At 39.5% G+C, this 13,964-nt stretch overlaps 1 protein-coding gene across 3 annotated transcripts in view; it reads right to left on the bottom strand.

The window, feature by feature from the left end:
* Window positions 1–11,813: 11,813 nt before the first annotated feature.
* Window positions 11,814–13,964, bottom strand: part of LOC109929744 (caspase-8-like) — a 10,658-nt gene continuing 8,507 nt past the window's right edge. For all 3 annotated transcript variants that reach the window (XM_048599585.1, XM_020529319.2, XM_048599586.1), the window contains exons 5-6: window positions 12,035–12,142; window positions 11,814–11,931 (exon numbers count right to left, since the gene is read on the bottom strand). In XM_048599585.1, the coding sequence (XP_048455542.1) occupies window positions 12,044–12,142 (99 nt within the window). In that variant the 3' untranslated portion in view covers window positions 11,814–11,931; window positions 12,035–12,043. The remainder of the gene's footprint in view (window positions 11,932–12,034; window positions 12,143–13,964) is intronic.

Below are 13,964 nucleotides of genomic sequence, written 5' to 3'. Positions count from 1 at the left end.
CAGCTAGATTAGGAATCAAGGAAGGGAGGGATTAAGGAATGAAGTGTGAGCCATCAAGCCTAGAATGCTGTATGACGCTACATCAATTAGTGAAATTGTTTATTCATGTGTTCACTTAGAAGTCTTTTAATTATCACCATCGTAACTGTTCTTCAGTTTTTAGAGTTTTTTCATGTTATTCACTAAGTATCTCAGAGTGTGACTATACATAGTGTAGATAACAAGACATTAGCTTGGAGTACTGGCTGTACTTCTGGTCCATAGTACTCCCACACCTGGTATGAAGTACAGGTCTGCCTATTGCAGTGGCCACATCTGGAGTATATAAGAATATAGGAAAGAGGAGTGGGTCATAAAACCACTTGAGCTTGCTCTGCCATTTAATAAAACCACGACTTACCTTCCACCTACAGCTGCAATGTTACCCTATACACAATATTGATCACTGTATGTTTTAACTTACATCTTTTGTTGAATTAATTTCTAATATATGAATTGTACTATAATATGTTTAATAACAATAAATTGACAGCCCCTGAAATAAAAAAAAAAGCCTAGTTAAATTGACTGCTTTTAAAATATAGGTTGATTTAGTTTGTGGGAAAGGGATCCAAATTTCATCATATCTCTTAATTGCTTTATATCTAAAAAAATTCCATCAATCTTTATCTTGGCAAAAGGCAAAGTCAGAAAAACAGATTGTCTTACGTGCAACTCTAGCAGCCCAGAAGGTAAAACATCAAGAGAAAACTTGGAGAGAAAAAAAAAATTGTAGTAACAGGGAGAGTAGTAGCAGGAGTAGATGGCTGTTTGGGTAAGAAGTTCCAGATTCACAAATTCAGTGAAGAAAGTTCACTTGAGATCAGTCCTCAATAGTTAACTTCACTCTGAGATAGTGATGCACAATGCTGGATATGCAGTCAGTGGAAGTGATATGCAAGAATTTTAAGGAGAGCACCTCTTTCAACTCAAGAAAATATAGATCTAGCCAACTAAATATCTGCTCAGAGACAGCCTACTCTTCCCAGACGTCAATCTAGTAAATCATCATTGATTCTTAAAGCTAGAATATATTTTGTTATGGACCAGGCCAGACCTCCTTAAAATATATCAAGAAGATAGTCTAGACCTTAACTTTTTCTTATTTTAAAGGTAAGTGTAAGATGCTGCATTCCAGATGCAATTCAATTGCACAAACTACCAGATTTGAAGCAAAGTGCACTTTATTCGTAAACTAGTTAAAATACAACAAAAGAAATAAAATAAAACATTGGCTTAGTTGTAACTCCTATCAAAATGCTTAACAAAATAATAGAGTAACTATTACTAATTAACTGTTCCAATATATTAACATCCCATAAACACACCCTTGGCAAAAGGCAAATTCAGAAAAACAGATTGTCTCACGTGCAACTCCAGCAGCCCAGAAGGTAAAACATCAAGAGAAAACTTGGAGGGAAAAAAAATATTGTAGTAGCAGGAATAGTAGTGTAGCAACAGCTGTTACTGAATAGCTAAGAAACTAAAAATCCTGGCTCTGAGAGAGCTTGACCACACTCATTTAGGCTGCTTCTATTGTCGCAACTTTATTTTTAAAAAAAAGAAACCAAGGTCTCACAAGCTGTTTATGACTTTTCAATACATATCTTGGCACCTCTGTCTTAAAACCTCTCCTCAAAAAAAAAACAGAACAAAATAGACCTCTTAAAGCCATAGTATTGTCATAACTGCGTGAGAGTAGATCATAACCTCATACACCGTATTCCAGGTTTGTTCTCTCAAATTAATTGTATAATTGTGGCAAAACTTCCTTATTCCATTCCTTTTGCAATAAAAATGTTTTTTTTTCCTAATTGTTTCCTGTACATACATGTCAATTTTCTATAGTTTGTGCCATCATGTTGATGGAATGAGAACCCTAAATTACTTATGGACATAATGAACTTTTGGACAAGACATTTTTTTAAAAAATCCAAGCCTTCTGACAATATAATTTCTAAAAATGGAATTCTTTGACTGCCAAAAGATCCCCTGTGTGAACTGCTGTGGGCTGTCAGGGAAGCTTCAAGGAGGGAGACTTCGAAATGCAAAAATGCAAGGCAATCTAATTACCAGCAGGAAAACATCTACTGTAGGCTATATTCCATTCTGTGGGTGTGATATACCTGTGATTAATTCTTCCAAGAATATATAAAAAAAGGGTTCATAAACAAACTGCAGTCCTGAGTCTGTATGTGTGTTTGGGTTGATGTGCTGCTGTGGTCTAGTACATTGTGAAGGTCACAGCATGAGAGCAGCCTTTATGCGTGCAAATAAAATAAAAAGACTCTCAGTGTGGAAGCCAAACAGCCACTATCAAAAAGGAAACAGAACAAAATAGTTTCAGGTAACCTGCAGACCCAACGATCTCAAAATGAACTGCTCAACAAGCTCACTGACTATTGAAAACACTAGCTAGGGCTACATGTACTAAAAATAAGGCAGAAGCAGTCTGTCAACACTACCATATTAAAAGTGTTGATGAGGAAATGCAGACTTAGCCACAGATCTGCAGATGAGGAATTGGTAATGATCTACCAGGTAGCAATGCTGCTGAACTATGGTAGGGAAATATTGTGGCTAGTATATTAAATTCCAATAGTTGGATGCAATGGCAACTCAAGCATGCACGAGAAAGCATTTCTACTTACCACAGATCTGTAAGAATGTAGTAAGACCAGCCACACCTGGGAAATCCAAACTGCAATAGGACCTGCAACATATACTATATGTGCTGGCTTTGGGGAACCATTCAGCAAGGTGTTAGTGAACTGTATGGACTCCCTGCCTGAACTAAAATAGTGCTACCAGTATATACTTACCGTTACGGACTACCTGTTTGCAAGAGGTTGTTCCCCCAAAAGGCATATCTGCAAAATCAGTCATGAGGCAATTAACCAAATTTTTCATCTGGTACGATCTGCCCACTGAGATCCAGTTGGATCAGGGCTCAGATTTCAAGGACAAAATATTCTGCTAAGCGGTGGCTAACCTGGGCATGACTCCGCTGAAGATGTCAGTGTATCAATCACAGTCACATGGCACTGGAATGCTCCTCCGGACCCCAAAAACATCGATCAGGACATACGGTTATGGGTATCCCCATGACTGGGTACAGGACTAGATTTTCTGCTGTTTGCCTCCAGGGACTCACCCAACGAATCTATCGATTTTATTCTGTTTGAATTAGTTTAAGGGCATCAAGTGAACGAAATCAATTTGGTCTTGGAATAAAGGCGTTCACAATGAAGAGGATTGTTTTTAACTGACAGGGTTGTGACCAACTGAATGTGGGGCTTGGGGGTAAAGCATGAAAGAGAACCACTTCATCCTCCCTCACCCAGGAGCATCTGATTTTGAGGTAGTCAACATAGAGCCAATACAAATTAGGAAACCCCACCCAGGAACCTATAACAATATGAAGACACCTAAATCCCCTTGATTACCAGCATTTATTCATTTGTTACTTAAAAAGGAATTTTAAAAAAAATTCTTCGTATTAAAGTGGATAATTTCACACTTCCTTGCATCAAACTGTATCTGAAACTTTCTTGTTCACCCACTAACCTATCCAAATATCCTGCATCCTCTCTGTGTGACTTCCCTACCTAGATTTATATTATCAGCAAATTATTTTTTAAATTCATTTGTGGGACATGGGTGTTGCCAGCAGGCCAGCATTTATTTCCTGTCCCTAGGTGCCCTTGACAAGGTGGGAGTCAGCTGCCTTCTTGAATTGCAACAGTCCATGTACTGTAGATAGGCCCACAATGCCGGTAGGGAATTCTAGGATGTTGACCCAGTTACAATGAAGAAACGACAATATATCTGATAATGAGTGCCTTGGAGGGGAATTTGCAGATGGTGGTGGTCCCATATATCTGCTGACCTTGGCCTTTTTAAAAAGAAGTGGTCATGGGTTTGGATGGTGCTGTCTGAAGATCTTTGATTTGATTTATTATTGTCACATGTACTGAGATACAGTGAAAAGTATTTTATTGTGCACTAACCAGATAAATCACACTTTACATAAGTACCTCAGAGTGATAAAACAGAATGCAGAATATTGTGTTATAGCTGCAGAGAAGGCACAGAGAAAATTAAGCTTTAATATATGAGAGGTCCATTCATAAGTCTGATAACAGTAGGGAAGAAGATGTTCTTAAATCTGTTAGTACCTGTATTCAAACTCTTGTATCTTCTGCCCGATGGAAGATAGTGGAAGAGCGTATAACCCTGGTGATTGATTATGTTGGCTGCTTTCCTGAGGCAGCAGGAAATGCAGATGGACTGAATGGAAGGGAGGCTGGTTTTCGCGATGGACTGGGCTGCATTCACAACTCTCTGTAATTTCTTGTGGTCTTGGGCACAGCAGTTGCCATACCAAGCTGTGATGCATCTGGATAGGATGCTTAGTATGGTGCATCTATAAAAATTGGCAAGAGTCATTGTAGACGAGCCTGTTTTCCTTAGCCTTCTGAGAAAGTAGAGGTGTTGATGTCTTTGGTGAATTTCTGTAGTGCATCTTGCAGATAATACACACTGCTGCTACTGAGTGTCAGTGGTGGAGGGAGTGGATGTTTGTGGATGTAGTGCCAATCAATTGGGCTGCTTTGTCCCGGATGGTGTCAAGCTTTTTGAGTGTTGTTGGAGCTGCACTCATTTGGGGAAGTAGGGAGTATTCAATCAGACTCAGGATTTGTGTCTTGTAGATGATGGGCAGCATTGGGGAGGCAGGAATTGAGTGACTTGCTACAGTATTCCAAACTTCTAACCTATTCTAGTAGCTACTGTGTTTATGTGGTGAGTCCAGTTGAGTTTTGAGTCAGTGGTAATCCCCAGAACGTTAATATTGTGGGATTCACTGATAGTAACTCCATTGAACGTCAAAGGACAGTGATTAGATTGTCTCTTATTGGAGATGGTCATTGCCTGACATTTGTGTGGTGTGAATGTTACACTTAATGCCCCGTTTAGGTCACTGACATAGATTGTGAATAGTTGTGAAATTACCTTCCGGATCAGAGGTAGACAGGGGTGGAATCCACAGAGCCATTCATCAGAGATAAACAGAACAACAGTAACATCACAGCAAAGTCATGAGTTCATTGCTTGTTAAGAAACTATTGTTCGGGACTGTGTTTCAATCTTATAATTTTGAAAAAAATGGAGCCTCCTAATCTGGCATAATTAAAGTAAGAACTTATAGGCACAGGAAAAACAGCTGATCTGTGGTAAGTGTGAGAAAATCCTACTTTCTGCTAATCTCTATTGTTTGTAATAAACAGTGCAAAAATAAGTTTAAAGTAAGGAAAGTTTAACTAAATTAAAAGCTTAAGATATGGCAGGGGCAGGGGTTGGGGTGAGTTAATTTAGAAGAGCCATCATGGATTTGTTAAGAGAAACTTGAGTCTGACTAAATTGGTGGAGCTTTTTCAGGGGGTTGTGGAGTGTTAATGAGGCCAATGCTGTTGATGTTACACGTGGAATTCCAAAAGGCATTTGACACAGATGCATGCAACAGACTTTTGAGACAAGTTAAAGCAGAATGGGTCCTGCCTTTCTCTATTTTACACTGCTGCTACATGTGTACAACTATTGATTCCATCTCTGGATGTCAACATTACTTTTGGGGTTTTCTCTTGGTCTGTTTCCTCAAAGATACTGATCGGTTGGGAGTCTGACATATCTGTCAGATTCACTGAGATGCTACTGGGATCTTGTGTTGCCATATTGTGTCAGGATCCCCTCCCCTCAGCCCCTCCTTCTGTCTTTTTCCATCTGGCCTGGCCCAAAATAATTGCAGTAGCATTGGTAGTTGTATTGGGGTTTTGCACTCATTTTGTCTGTGTTAATTATAGCACACCTTATGTTTCATGGCAACTATTGCAGTAGCCACTGTCTCAGTGGAATTTGTAGCCTCCACTGTCAACATTTTTATCTTAATTTTCCTGATGTAGTTATCGTACATGTTTTTGTTTAGTAGCCCAGCGTCTAATATTACCCGTTGGGCCATGCTAAAGCCATTCTTTATACAACTGAAGAATCTGTGCATCATCTCTGTTCATGCTACGCCCACTCCCACGTTGTTACAACATGAGTCAAACATTCGATTGCCATATTCATAGGTACCCCTACCCTTTTCTTGCTTTATTCCAGTGCCTATATTCCATGGAACTCAGGCTGAAAGTTCCCTATTTCAGCTCTCAAGGTGCAGAGATCAGCCATCCTGCTGTGCCTAGTTTACAGTGATATCATTCCTCCAAGTTCCATCCTGATACCCTTGTTGCAATTGTCTCCAATGGGCCTTCGGTAATTTCATCTGGATTAATCCATGAATGTCTCTGTTATGGAGACCCACGGCATTGCCACATTTCCTGCAATTTTTGCCAAACACTCTCCCCTTATGGCTCCTTGTCTTTGTGTTGCCGGTTATCAATTTTGTACCAACGTGGCTGCATGATCTGGTTTGCCTAGTCGTCTGAGCACTGGGGAGGGGGCACATACTCACTTTTACATGGGCCCACTGGATATTGTGGCGGTGACTCTCAACCTGCTTCCCTTCCTTCCTCAAAGGCAACAGGCCTCTACTGCTAACCTGTTGCAATTTATGTTATCTGTGCATATAGAGGAACTGCTGGTGGCTGCTCTAATGCTGCAAAACTGGCGTGCCGGTCCTAACTCTTTATATTGGGATTTGTTGGCCAATATTTTATTTACCAAAAGATTTCCGCTCATTCTCTATCATTTTGTCTATCAATATTTTTTGGCCAAATGTGGTGTCAGGGGTCCCTCAGATCCCTATCGGAGCTCCTCGCTATGTGATATCTCTGGATTAGATGTTTGGGATATAGTTGTCATCAGTGGTATAGTACTTACCTGGGTCCTCCTGGGCCAAACCCGTTACTTGGGATTAACACCAAATGAAATGATAACAATCTGTAATACAATTCTATATTGTAGAACCTTAATTCCACCCCACCATGACCACCACTTGATCTATTGCTTGACACTTCCTGGATAGGAAGGAGTTGAATTTATTACGAATAAAAGTGTATTCACACAGTGATTTGTCCTTTTTCCCTGTTGGTGTCCAGTGTCCTTTGTATCTTGCCAACGAGGCCAATTGTAAAACTTTGCCAGTCAGAGTCCAGATGCAATGTTCAAGTGGTTTTATTTTGCATGCACGCGGGTAGCCAATGCTGGGCAATCCAGGCACTTATCCATCCAGGTTCAAAATGAGCACATTTTATATACGCTTTATTATCAGTAACAACTATCAGCATGACATAGACAAAGGCCACAGCACAATAGCCTCCAGTGGCTGATAATTGTGCTATTTTTCAATAATATTTTGGTAATACAGTGGAGGCACTGGATACTGCAAAGGCTATGGGCCCTGACAACATTCTGGCAATAGTACTGAAGACTTGTGCTCCAGAACTTGCTGTTCTGCTAGCCAAGCTATTCCAGTACAGTTACAACACTGGCATCTACCCGACAATGTGGAAAATTATTTGTCCTATACACAAAAAGCCAGGACAAATCCAACCTGGCCAATTACAGCCCCTTAAGTGTACTCCCAATCATCAGTAAAGTAATGGAAGGTATCATCAAGAGTGCTATCAAGCAGCGCCTGCTCAGTGACGCCCAGTTTGGGCTCCACCAGGCCATACAGCTCCTGACCTCATTTAACCCTGATTCAAAAGAACTGAACTCCAGGGGTGATGTGAGGGTGACAGCCCTTAACATCAAGGCCACATTCAACCGAGTGCGGCGTCAAGAAGCCCTAGCAAAACTGGAATCAATGAGAATCTGGGGACAAACTTTCCACTGGTTAGAGTCATACCTGGCATATAGGAAGATGGTTGTGGTTGTTGGAGGTCAGTCATTTCAGCTCCAGGATGTCTCTGCAGGATGTCCTCAAGGTAGTGACCTAGGCCCAACCATCTCCAGCTGCTTCATCAATGACCTTCCCTCCATCATAAAGTCAAAGTGGGGATGTTCGCTGATGATTGCACAATGTTCAGCACCATTCATGACTCCTCAGATACTGAAACAGTCCATGTTCAAATGCAACAAGTTCTGGACAATATCCAGGTTTGGGCTGACAAGTAGCAAGTAATATTTGCGCCACACAAATGCCAGGTAATGATCATCACCAATAAAAGAAAATCTAACTAATGCCCCTTGACATTCAATTGTGTTACCATCACTGAATCCCCCACTAAAAATGTCTTTGGGGTTACCATTGACTAGAAACTCAACTGGACTCACTACATAAACACAGTGGCTACATCAGCAGGTCAGAGGCTAGGAATACGGTGGTGAGTAACTCATCTCCTGACTGCCCAAAGCCTGTCCATCATCTACAAGGCACAAGTCAGGAGCTTGATGGAATAATCCCCACTAGTCTGGATGTGTGCAGCTCAAACAACACTCAAAAAACTTGACACCGTCCAAGACAATGCAGCCCGCTTGACAGGCATCACATCCACAAACATCCACTCCGTCTACCACCGATGCTCAGAAGCAGCAGTGCAAGATGTACAGCAGAAATTGACCAAAGGTCCCCAGATAATACCTTCCAAACAGATGACCACTTCCATCGAGGAGGACAAGGGCAGCAGATAAATAGGAACACCACCACCTGCAAGTTCCCCTCTAAGCCATCCTGACTTGGGAATATATTGGCATTCCTTTACTGTCACTGGGTCAAAATCTCAGAACTCCCTCCCTAGTGAGTTGACCCACAGCAAGTGGACTGCAACAGTTCAAGGTAGTTCACTGCCACCTTCTCAAGAGCAATTAGGGATGGGCAATAAATGCTGGCCTGCCCGCAATGTCCACATCCCACAAATGAATAAAAAAATTGGATCACAAAGACATTTTCCAGAGACAGCAAGATTTTATGTTTATTTTGCATAAAAGATTTACAGAGGTGAATGGATATTGTTTAGAGCTGTCTCTGTTTCTTAATGAGGTGATCCTGTGCTATAGTTTATGCTTTTGGAATGCCTAGGATTAAAAATACATCCCCTCCCACCTTACTGTTCATTTGTTTAGAATATGGGATTTAGCAGATTACTTCGACCTAGCATCCCATTGTTATTTGTAAAGATTGAGATGAGCTTCTTGTATAATTTGGGCTTTCAGGTAAGGTTGTAGTTGTCTTACCACTGTTGTATGTTTCACCAATAACTGCTGTCCTAACAGACACACAAAAGCCAAATTCTACACTTTCAGTTCCCAATCCTGCACTTTCACTTCTCAATCCCGATCTATTTTTTATAATCTATATCCTTGTCAAACCTGAACTTTTTAGAATTTCTCTCTTCATGTCCCTTTTAAAACTTAGATATACCTCTATTTTATAATTTGTCTCATTTATAATTTATATTCTTTTCTATCTTAATCCCCCATTAGAATCCATATTCAGCCCTATCTTAATTCCTCCATTAGAATCCACCGTTTTGTCAATGCTGATCTTTTTAGAATCTATCTTCTTCTTTATCATTATCTTACTTTTAAAATCTACACATTTATCCCCATTTTGATCACTCATTTAGAATCTATGTCCTTCTCTATCTTTATTTCCATTTTAGAATCTACATCATTTTCTTTTCGATCTCCCATTTAGAATCCATATTCTATTAGATTTGAAACCACCTATTAGAATCCATTATGAGCTGTATCGTAATTTCTCTATTAGAATTCACACCTTTGACAATCCTGATCTTTTTAGAATCTATATCCTTCTCTATTTTTATGTCCTTTTCAAAGTTTATAAATAAATCTATTTTGTTCTCCCATTTAGAATCTATAATCTGCTCTATCTTGAACTTCCTGTTAGAATCCATATTCAGTCGTATCATAATTTCTCTGTTAGAATCCACATCCTTGTCAATCCTGATCATTTTAGAATCTATATCCTTCTCTATCTTTATGTCCCTTTTAGAATCTATTAACATTTCTATTTTGATCCCCTGTTTAGAATCTATATTCTGTTCTGTCTTAATCTCCCCATCAGAATCCATATTCAGCTGTATCTTAATTTCTGCATTAGAATCCACAACCTTGTCAAAAACTGTATCCTTCTCTTTCGTTATGTCCATTATAAAATGTATTTGTGCCTCTATTTTGATCTCCCATTTAGAATCTATATTCTGTTTTATCTGAATCCCCCTATTAGAATCCATTATAAGCCATATCCTAATTCCTCCATTAGAATCGACATCCTTTTCAATCCTGATCATTTTAAAATCTAAATCATTCTCTATCTTCATGTCCTTTTTAAAGTTTATGTATGTATCTATTTTGACCTCCCATTTAGAGTCTATATTCTGCTCTATCTTAAACCCCCTATTAGAATCCATTATGAGCGATATCTTAATTTCTCGATTAGAATTCACACCTTTGTCACTCCTGATCATTTCAGAATCTATATCATTCTCTACCTTTATGCCCTTTTTAAAGTTTATGTACATATCAACTTTGACCTCCCATTTAGAAGCTATGTTATGTTCTATCTGAATCCCCCTATTAGAATGCATATTCAGTCGTATTGTAATTTCTCTGTTAGAATCCACATCCTTGTCAATCCTGTTCATTTTAGAATCTATATCCTTATCTACCTTTATGTTCTTTTTAGAATCTATATACGTTTCTATTTTGATCTCCCATTTAGAATCTATATTCTGTTTTATCTGAATCTCCCGTTAGAATTTATATTCAGCCCTTTCTTAATTTCTCCATTAGAATCCACATCCTTGTCAATCCTGATCGTTATAGAATCTATATCCTTCTCTGTCTTTATGTCCCTTTTAGAATCTATATACGTTTCTATTTTGATCTCCCATTTAGAATCTATATTCTGTTTTATCTGAATCCTCCTATTAGAATCTGTATTCAGCCCTATCTTAATTTCTCCGTTAGAATCCACATCCTTGTCAATCCTGATTGTTTTAGAATCTATACCCCTTTCTATCTTTATTTCCATTTTAGAATCTATATACTTTTTTATTTTGATCTCCCATTTAGAATCTATATTCTGTTCTAACATAATCCCCCTATTAGAATCCATATTGGGCTGTATTTTAATTTCTCGATTAGAATTCACACCTTTGTCACTCTTGATCATTTTAGAATCTATATCATTCTCTATCTTTATGTCCTTTTTAAAGTTTATGTGTATATCTATTTTGACCTCCCATTTAGAATCTACATTATGTTCTATCTGAATCCCCTTAGAAGAATCCATATACAGCTGTATCATTATTTGTCTATTTGAATCCACATCCTCATCATTGATTGTTTTAGAATCTATATCCTTCTCTATCTTTATGTCCCTTTTGAAATTTATATATTTTTCTATTTTGATCTCCCATTTAGAACCTTTGTCCTTCTCTACATTTATTTCCTTTTTAGAATCTATATACTTAAATATTTTGATCGCCCATTTAGAAACAGTATCATGTTCTATCTTAATCCCCATATTATAATCCATATTCAGGCTTATTTTAATTTCTCTATTAGAATCTATACCCATTTCTAAATTAATCTCACTACCCTCCTCCAGATCACTCCTTGTTTTAGTCAGTTTAATCCAATACTGTCCTGGCTCTTGGTTCTCTGGCTTGTCTGAATGAACAAGAGCTTCAGTATCTGCCAGACAGTTTGGCATTGTGAATTTGTGGTAAAGCCAACATTCTGACCATTGGTGCCACATACCTTGCCTTTCTGTCATTGGGTCAGAGTACGACAAACAAAGCAATCGTACAGCCTGTGATCCATTTCCCGGTAATGATTCGTTGTGTTGCTCATCTCTGCAGCTGAGATGTTCTTGAATAGTCACCTCAAACCAATGGCAACTGAAGACACTGATGAGCCACTCTGTGGAAACACAAGTTGGGTTGATTATGATACAAATTCAAGTGTCACTACTAGGGATAGAGCTGGAAAGGTGTAGGCACAGGTCAATGATTCCAATAATTACCTGCATCTGCTAGCGTTCTTTGGTGTTCTGGCATTGCTTTGAAGTTGCTGCTGTAAAATATGATAGCATTGCCCCCTGGTTGACCTCCATTTTGTACCTGCCCAGAGTCTGTTAAAGAGAAAAAAAGTCTGTGAGACATGAAGGGAATGTTTACCAACTGCAGCCTATCCCAGATGTTCTCCTCTATTGAGCAGTAGTCGCACACTAAGATGGTCTTGGTTTTCACAATTAAAGCCCAGCCTCAATAGCGTTTGAACTCCTAATAAATGCCCTTTAGCCCCAGCATCACTCTGGTAATTCTTGACTCATCCCTTCTACAGCCATTATTTCTAATATTTCGGGAGACTAATAGAGTTTTAAAAAACGAACATCGCCTATCCTTCACTCTATTGCATTCCAGTTCCCTCCAGCTGGAGGTTAACATTTTTAAGGCTTAGAATCTGATGAAAATAATGTAATGAAACAAAATAGAAAAGACTCAACAAATGTAAACAATGGGGATAAGTGATGTGCTCTCACTTGCTGCTCAGGCTTCATTTCAGTATTTTGACTGTGGAAGTCAACACCACCTTGTTTTATCTTGCCTGTATAAAAGTAAATGATTCTCAGTTAATGCTGCATTCCAGCTAGATTCACATCAGTGCAACTGAAACTAAATGGTACCATTTGAAAGGGAGTGCAGGGGCAGAGATGCCTGAAAATTTGCACACATAAATCTTTTCAGCTTTATAGTGGCAGGAGAAATTTAGTAGACTGTGACAAAATGCTAACCAAAATCCTGTAATTAAAATAATTCCTTATTTTCTTTTGGAAAATTTAAATTCTGTTCTTTTTTCTTTGAGACCACAATGTTCCTGGGTCCAAATTCTCCAGAGCTATAAATACTATGAAGAATCCTGAGGGCGTGCACCCAAATTGGAGCCACCTACAATCAGAGGAAGGTATTTCAACCTCTTGGTCACATTACATGAATTCTAAGCAGCAGCCAGCCCAGGGACCCTCCAAGTGGTGATCAATTACCAACTGACACCTCCCCACACACCATCCTCTACAAAGGAACAGAAGGAGGACATTCATCCCATGAAGCCTGTTTCAACATTTAATGATACCATGCTGCAAAGTGGCCCTATCCACCCACTTTGTCCCTTCACGCCCTTGTCTCGCAAAACTCTATTGGTCATGTGCTCTAATAGTGTGGCACTCTATCTAATCCCTTGCTGAAACCCAGCTGATTGCATCTGCTGCCTTACCCTCATCCATCCCACCTCCTTACCCCAGTACTGACAGCAGAACTGGTCTGTCCTTCCTGAGGCCAAGCTGCCTCTGGATAATCAACAGTTTGCCATCTCAATACCTGCTTATTAATCTGTCATTATTCTCAAACTCCTTCCACAGGCTCAGGGCTAGGCTCTTGTCTGTAAATTGAAGGGACCTCGGTCATTCTAATTACTTAGAAATGGGAATAAAGTATCATAACACAATACCTACTTCAGATTACCTACCTCTCTCTTTTTCACTGCCTCTCAGCTTTCCATCTCTTTCCCTTTTTCCAACACTCACTCACTCCTCTGACTCTTCTTGCTCTTCTCTTTCAGTCAATCTTCCTTTCACCATCTGCTTTCTGCTGCTTGCATACATTTCACCAGTTTCCTCACACCCAAAATTTCCCTATCTTTCTGTTACAGTACACCCCTGTCTCTGCCTCTCTCACTGTCCATCTCCCTCTCCTTTCCAGACAAAGTTGGTTACCTTGACACACCTGTCCCCACCAGTACTGTAACCCATTGTTACACAGTGACAGACCTGCCTCCACCAGTACTATACCCCACTGTTGTACAGTGACAGACTTGCCCCCACCAGTACTGTAACCCAGTATTATACAATGACAGACCTGCCCCCACCAGTACTGTACCCCAGTATTATACAGTGA

The sequence above is a fragment of the Rhincodon typus genome, chromosome 7 (assembly GCF_021869965.1).
Source record: "Rhincodon typus isolate 14 chromosome 7, sRhiTyp1.1, whole genome shotgun sequence".
NCBI lineage: Eukaryota > Metazoa > Chordata > Chondrichthyes > Orectolobiformes > Rhincodontidae > Rhincodon > Rhincodon typus.
The sequence above is the reverse complement of the archived record's forward strand: the minus strand, read 5'-3'. Positions and strand labels throughout refer to the sequence as shown.